This window comes from Littorina saxatilis, linkage group LG4 (genome assembly GCF_037325665.1).
Source record: "Littorina saxatilis isolate snail1 linkage group LG4, US_GU_Lsax_2.0, whole genome shotgun sequence".
Lineage (NCBI taxonomy): Eukaryota > Metazoa > Mollusca > Gastropoda > Littorinimorpha > Littorinidae > Littorina > Littorina saxatilis.
In genome coordinates, this window is record NC_090248.1 from 50,020,939 (window position 1) to 50,029,158 (window position 8,220).

At 41.7% G+C, this 8,220-nt stretch overlaps 1 protein-coding gene across 1 annotated transcript; it reads right to left on the minus strand.

Moving 5' to 3' along the window:
• Window positions 1–674: 674 nt before the first annotated feature.
• LOC138964997 (uncharacterized) lies at window positions 675–6,599 on the minus strand. The gene is made up of 6 exons (XM_070337118.1): window positions 6,417–6,599; window positions 5,642–5,665; window positions 5,181–5,321; window positions 4,750–4,835; window positions 2,605–2,772; window positions 675–1,435 (listed from the first exon to the last, which is right to left on the minus strand). The coding sequence occupies exons 1-6, from the start codon at window positions 6,475–6,477 to the stop codon at window positions 1,133–1,135; spliced, it is 783 nt and encodes a 260-aa protein (XP_070193219.1). The 5' UTR covers window positions 6,478–6,599; the 3' UTR covers window positions 675–1,132.
• Window positions 6,600–8,220: the final 1,621 nt, after the last annotated feature.

The window sequence follows — 8,220 nt, forward strand, 5'->3', positions numbered from 1 at the left end:
TTTTTAATGACCAAAGTCATTAATTAATTTTTAAGCCACCAAGCTGAAATGCAATACCGAACCCCGGGCTTCGTCGAAGAGTACTTGACCAAAATTTCAACCAATTTGGTTGAAAAATGAGGGCGTGACAGTGCCGCCTCAACTTTCACGAAAAGCCGGATATGACGTCATCAAAGACATTTATCAAAAAAATGAAAAAAACGTTCGGGGATTTCATACCCAGGAACTCTCATGTCAAATTTCATAAAGATCGGTCCAGTAGTTTAGTCTGAATCGCTCTACACACACACACACACACACAGACACACACACGCACACACGCACATACACCACGACCCTCGTTTCGATTCCCCCTCGATGTTAAAATATTTAGTCAAAACTTGACTAAATATAAAAACGTGCTATTGTAGATAAGCTCACGTCGAGTCGCATTCAAATGACTAACTATGACGACTGCATTGTGAAAAGGGAAAACTGGATCACACGGGTTCACGATGGCTCAGGGGTAAGATAAACCACGCAAAAATAAATTCTTTGAAAATTGTTCGCTCTTTACGGAGGGCACCTAGGATGTTCTCAATTGGTGAGTGTTTAAATGAAATGGTGTTTGTACTGTGTGTAAAAGCCTGACTGTATCTGTGATGGTTTACGGGAGGCTTACTCTGCCTTTAAATACCTTACACAGATACAAACATAATTCCTTTAATCTGCTTGAACATTAAATTACCAGAAACTATCCTTGTAGACAAAAAAAATATGTAAACAGTTGACACCCGTACGCTTTCGAACGGCTACGTCTTTTCTCATACCAATTTTTCTTCGTTTTCAACAACACCGGAAGTTGCGTCACACGACTCAGCAGGAAGCCACGTCATAACCGGATCACGTGGGAAACAGTCAGGACTAGGAAGACTCCTCTTTCAACAACAACTCATTACAAAGACTCGAGTTTCTGGAACAAATCATTACAAAGACTCAGTTTCTGGAACAGATCATTACAAAGACTCAGTTTCTGGAACAAATCATTACAAAGACTCAGTTTCTGGAACAGACCATTACAAAGACTCAGTTTCTGGAACAAATCATTACAAAGACTCAGTTTCTGGAACAAATCATTACAAAGACGCAGTTTCTACTTTCCGTTGATAGCCTGACCATAGGGGCTGTAGCAGGTCTCGAGGTAGGCGTTCCAGACCAGTCGGGCAGGACAGGAGTTGACGAAAGCATCTCCCCAGAGATCGCACTGGATGTACTTAGTGCTGTCCGGGTGGGGGAAGAAAAGACGACCAGAAGACAGGGCCTGCTGGGTGCAAGGGTTGTTGTTCTGTCCCGCTGGGATCTGTGGGGTGGGTCTGGGGTTCAAGGTGTTGCCTGCATTGCCCTTGAGGTCCACGGGGTAGACGCAGGACAGGATGTTCTGGTCCCACACCAGCAGCTAGAACGAGGAGGAGAAGCTGGTCATTTTACATACAGCGTAGTGTTGAAGTATTAACGAGGGCAGGTGTGTGTGTGTGTGTGTATGTGTGTGTGTGAGTGAGTGTGTATACGTTTGTGTGTGTGTGTGTGTGTGTGTATGTGTGTCTGTGTGTGTGTGAGTGAGTGTGTATACGTTTGTGTGTGTGTGTGTGTGTGTGTATGTGTGTCTGTGTGTGTGTCTGTGTGTGTGTCTGTGTACGTGTTTGTGTGTCCGTGTGAGATAGATAAGCACTCAAAAACTAAACGGCGGATTTTTTTTATGAAAAGTGATGCATGCATTTTAAGGACATTTCCTTGTGTCTTTTGTCTCCTTGTTTTTAATTTTATAGCGCTATTTGATGATGTCATTTTTGCGCTTCCAAAAATATAGTAGCGGCATTGTTAAAGCTATTTCCTTGAATATTTGTTTTTATTTTCCAGGGGGAAATTACGGTGCAATTTTGGGGTAAAGACTGGATGTAAGCCTACTTTGTACAAACGAGTGGGGGTGGGGTGCGTTTGGGGAGGAAATTATGTACTAAAAGGCGACAGGGCACTTTTGACGACACATTCTCGTAAAAAAATGCTACAAAACTTAAGGAACACAGAGAGAGAGAGAGAGAGAGAGAGAGAGAGAGAGAGAGAGAGAGAGAGAGAGAGAGAGAGAGAGAGAGAGCAAAAGCAAGATAGAGAGAGAGAGAGAGAGAGCGCGAAAGAACGAAAGAGAAAGAGAAAGAAAGAAAGAAGAAAGAGAGAGAGAGAGCAATAGTGAAACAGGGAAAGTCTATAAACTTTGTCAGATTGCACGATTCGTGCGCATTTTGCGGGAGGTCCAATTGTTCAAGTATCCTTCTGGTTTTCACAACAAATCAATTCATATGCAAAACAGAAAAATTGGATTTAAGCATGAAAAGCAAATGCGTATACGACTCACCTAGCGTATGACATACATGAATCCAAGAATTAACAAAATAAATGCTGTTCTAACTTTATAAAATAATGTTCAAAAAAAATGTTGATTTCCTACAGACGGACAGCGCTCGATCATTACTAAGACCTACTGATCACTCAGGTGAGTCAAAAACCTAGGATGTTTTTTGTTTAAAAAAAAATCTGAAACAGACAAACATAGTCACAACCGTAACTCACATGGGGGCAGCTGAGGACGCTAGGGTTGCCCTGCAAATCACACTCGTAGAACTTAGTGTTGTCCCCGGCAAAGGTGAAGTACAGCTGCCCGCGTGCCACGTTCTGTGCTGTGCAAGGGTTGTTCGCGTTCACTTGGGGGCTGAAAGAGGTCACCGTCATCATCGGTCTCTGGAAAATCAACGCCAACATATAAGCAAATAAACAATGGCGACTGCACGTGAGAGCGAACAACAAAAAGACCAAAAAGCACTGTACTCACGTTAAAATGACGAACAGGGAACAAATAACGACGACGTTTCGACCTATGGGTCTTCTTCAGGTAATATTATGCTAGTACCCTTATTATTGATTAACCTTAATTCTTGGTACTGTGCCGTATTTTAGCTGTGTACCAGTAAGGATGTCCATACCGTATTTCGGTTTTCTTGACTGAAAAGGACCAGTGTTTTGTACCGGTATACCAAAATTGTAGCATGCTATAGTCTCTTTTATCGCACTAGTATTTTGGACGGGCGCAGTGGCGTGGTGGTAAGACATCGGCCTCCTAATCGGGAGGTCGGGAGTTCGAATCCCGGTCGCTGCCGCCTGGTGGGTTAAGAGTGGAGATTTTCCCGATCTCCCAGGTCAACTTATGTGCAGACCTGCTAGTGACTTAACCCACTTCGTGTGTACACGCAAGCACAAGACAAAGTGCGCACGGAAAAGATCCTGTAATCCATGTCAGAGTTCGGTGGGTTATAGAAACACGAAAATACCCAGCATGCCTCACCCGAAATCGGCGTGTGCTGCCTGAATGGCGGGGTAAAAACGGTCATACACGTAAAAACATGAGTGAACGTGGGAATCTAAGCCCATGAACGACGAAGAAGAAGAAGTACTAGTATTTTGTACCGGTATACCGAAATTGTAGAATGAGAGCCTGCCTAGATTGTTGCATATATTATACGCAATGACGCCATGCATAGCAACAAACTGCTTGCCTAAATGTTTTTCCTGAGAAAAATGAAGCGGTCAACATGGTATACCAAAATTGTAGCATGCTAGCCTCTTGTATCGTACTAGTATTTTGTACCAGTATACCGAAATTGCAGAATGACAGCCTGCCTGGAGTGTTGCATATATATGGGGCGGGGATATAGCTCAGTTGGTAGCGCGCTGGATTTGTATTCAGTTGGCCGCTGTCAGCGTGAGTTCGATCCCAGGTTCGGCGGAAATTTATTTCAGAGTCAACTTTGTGTGCAGACTCTCTTCGGTGTCCGAACACCCCCCCGTGTACACTACATTGGGTGTGCACGTTAAAGATCCCACGATTGACAAAAGGGTCTTTCCTGGCAAAATTGCTTTGGCACAGTTAATAATTGTCTACCTATACCCGTGTGACTTGGAATAATAGGCCGTGAAAGGTAAATATGCGCCGAAATGGCTGCAATTACTGGCCGTATAAAATTTCATCTCACACGGCATCACTGCTGAGCGCCTAGAACTGTACCCACGGAATATGCGCGATATAAGCCTCATTGATTGACTGATTGATTCGCAATGACGCCATGCATAGCAACAAACTGCTTGCCTAATCATGTTTTTCCTGAGAAAAATGAAGCGGTCAACATGTTCTGTCTTCAATGACACTCCCTGATGTGTCATTAATTATGCCCCCAGCAGTGGAGTAAACACTTCGAACGAAAAAGATTGTTCAAAATGTGCAGGAATAAACCGGTTGCTGACACAAAGATCGGTTGCCGCTGTCCTGTTTCGGCCATTGCTTCGTTTCCCATAAATAAAATCAAGTTATAGAATACAACACTGAGAGAGATTGTTTGGTTACATAGAGATTGTTTGGTTACATAGAGATTGTTTGGTTACATAGAGATTGTTTGGTTACATAGAGATTTGTTTCTGTGTCACCGTGTACGCTTTCGTTTGCAGTTGAATTCTAGAAGGGTCGATGATGAATGAAGAAAACGATTTTTTTTAAACTGTATAAATACCCGGATAGTTTCAGTAGGGAATTTTTCGCTGTGCACAAGAAATTATTTTTTTTATTTTTTTATTATATAAGTAAACACACACACACACACACACACACACACACACACACACACACACACACACACACACACTACAACTACTGGACAAAGCCCCTACCGGTGTAGTGACAGGAAGAGTGTAGGGACGAGGAGTGACCTGCTGCTGAGCCGCCGGGTGGCATCCACTCTTGCTGATGTCAAACACTGAAAGCAAATCAAGTCAAGTGTAAGGAGGAGAAACAATCGAATAAAACAACCACAAAATAATGCTTTATTTATCATGCCTGAAGATAAAAGTCGCAGTTAGGATCACGTTCAAAATCACAGTGTTTTACGCAAAATCCTATTTGACTACCCCCTTGATAAATATTTGTAAATTAAAAAAAAAAAAAAGTTAATAGGGTAATCAATTTTTCTCTTTTTACATATTGGAACATATTGCTTAGAGGAACCTGTGCACAAAATGTATATTGAATCGCGTGAGGAATGAATTTAAATACACTAGTATCCCCTTAAATTATCTCTTTTTTCGCGACTTGCGCGCCATACCTTCTCCCGCGGGACACTGGATGACGTACATTCTGTTGAGGACGTCACACTGAAGGAACTTGGTTGGGTCACTGGGGTGAGAGAAAAACACCTGACTCGTGGGGTTGTTCACGCACACATTGGGCACATTCTGGAAAGCATCTGTAAATAAAAACAATTTTAAAAAATGGAAGTAGATAAACAAATTAGAAAATAAAAAATCTTATTTTAACGGTAACTAAATGTGAGAAAAAAGCGCAATCGTTTCGAAAAACGAATAAAAAAAAATCACCTTCGCATGAAGAAAGAGAAAAGAAAGAACAAGAAAGGAATAAAAAGAAGAAAACGAAAAATAAAGAATACGAACTTACAGCACAATTTGATCAGGAATAAAAACCACTCGAAAATTTTTAAAATACATATTTCTGTATGGATACAAAAATATTTTTAAAAAAAGAAGAAAAGTTAAAAAAAACACTTACTGACACAGCCAACCTGGCGTTTTTCTGAAACAGAGAGATCAACAAAACGATAAAAGAACGACATCGGGTCCGATTCGTCCAAATTGTTTATGCACAGACAGATACTACATTTTTCATGAAAAATACGAAAATATTTTAACACAATTTCCTCAAAAGTTTTTTTCAGTGAATCTAAAAGATTTAATGATGCCGAATTTTCGCCCGCATGGGGGTCTTCTTCATGCCGATCAATGGAGCTGAAAAAAACCGTGAAGCGAATTCAGTAATGGTCCTATGGATTCTCATCAAACAAAATGATTTACACATTTCCTACCAATCACACAGACACTAAAATATATATATGTGTGTGTGTGCACGTTCACATCAGCACACACTAGTACACGATGCTAAAATCACAACCCCTCGCGGTTCCTCAAACGAAAGAAAAGAAGAACCATTTTTTTCCGACAAAAAAAGTTCACCGTACAAGTATATCGTGACTGGCGTAACTTGTGGAAACAACGTCGTTTTACTTCCAGGTAAAAATCACCCATGTGATTTCACCACAGAGGCAAGAATATATTCAAATAAATTGTTGTTTTCGTCATTGTTTGATTTTCTTCTTTACAACCGCCTGATTGGTAGACTTTGGCATGAACTTGGTATGTAGTGCCATTAACGGCCAAAAACGTGCCAGAAAGTAAGTTCAAATCGATGAAAGATAATATTAAGAAGTGCGCTTTTATTATTTTTACATTTTTTGGGGTTTTTAGAGGCGGTTATGAAGAAGACTTACCTCTGGTTGGAAGAGCAACAGCTACTCCGAGCACGGCCAGAATGACTACGGCACTTTTCATCTTGGCTGATTTTCTGTGCCTTGTGTATAAAATAATCAAACTGCAAAGAATGATCTCAACCCTGCAGCTTCCGGCTCAGTCCTTAGCAGGTCGACAGATTCTGTTGAGATGGGGCTGTGGGGTTGATGGACAACTTTATACGGATACCCCACCCACGCCTTTATCACGAATTGGGAGTGGGTGAGGAGAGTGACGCTACTCGCCACTGAGGCATTTTCCTGGACCTGGAAAGCTACGCCCTTCAGTCGTGACAGGACACCTTTCTACCAAGCAGAAAGACATATCTCGTAAAATGACACAAAGGAAATGCGACTTTCTGGTAGATAAACGCTTGAATCTCAGTCTTCTTTTCAAGTATACACATCTAAATAATCGGCTTCGTGTCAACACACCCAATTCTCGTGCATCATGAGTTCGGATTCGGTTCTAATTGATGAAAGAGACGTGCGTGTACAATTAATAACTCCCTGCCCACCCCCCTCAACCCCCCCCCCCCACCCCATTCCAACTCTGGCAAACGTGGTACACGATGATTATGTACGGTTTATGTTACAGTGATGTTGCCGTTGTTGCTGCTCAGTTATTCACAAAGCCTTTATTTTGCACATAAAAAAAAGTTTAAAAGGTTCACTCAGATGTAAGCTTACTTAAAAATCAAAGTTCACATTCAGAAGCAAGCTAAATAGATGACAAAACCATTGACAATTGATCTTGTTGTGCATTCAAGCCCAAGTTTTCACGGATTTTAAACCGGATGAGAATTCAGTTCTTGGCATCCGCTGATATAAGTCGGATTAAAAAAAATGTAAGTAAAGAAACTGTCAAAGAAAAACTACCTAAAGAAGCAGTGTGTTCTTATAATACAGGGTGGTCCAAAAAAAATTAGACAGTTTTGCGTGCCTGTCATTTCTGCTACAGGGCTCCCACCTATTCTTTTTCACCTGGAATGTCTCACACAAGCATGAAAGTTTAGTAAGGCACAGTTTTTTCTTCTTTGCAACATCATTTCTGGGCGTAGTTCAATAGTTCATCACATTCTCAATCCAAGCACCTCGTCCCCAGATCTTTCTCCTCCAGATTTCTTCCTCTGGGGGTACTTGAAGGAAAGGGTTTACCACAACAATCCACAGACAATACAAGCGCTAAAGGAGAACATTCTTCGTGAAACCAGGAGGATTCCACTCGAGACCTTGGACAGAATTATCAACAACTTCAATGTCCGTGTCGCAGCCGTAATCCAGAGACGAGGTGCTTGGATTGAGAATGTGATGAACTATTGAACTACGCCCAGAAATGATGTTGCAAAGAAGAAAAAACTGTGCCTTACTAAACTTTCATGCTTGTGTGAGACATTCCAGGTGAAAAAGAATAGGTGGGAGCCCTGTAGCAGAAATGACAGGCACGCAAAACTGTCTACATTTTTTTGGACCACCCTGTATAATCATGACTGAAGCTATCGAGTTTCGGGTAAAAGTACAGAAGCGCTTTGAGCTTTGCATTCGTTCCACGCGACGGGGACGCGCGAAGAAGAAGAAGAAGAAGAAGCATACATTTTGTTCCCAGTTTCACCAGGTAAGTATCTTCGAGCTTCCTGTTTGACTCCTACTACCTGTGAGGCCAGGGAAGATTCTCTTTTTTGTGCGGTGTTGTTGTGGTGATTTCTGCCAACACAAAGAAGTCACCCGATAAAGAATTAGACATCCACGGAACTGAGACTGTTTTAGCCAGTCTCATCCAACCTAG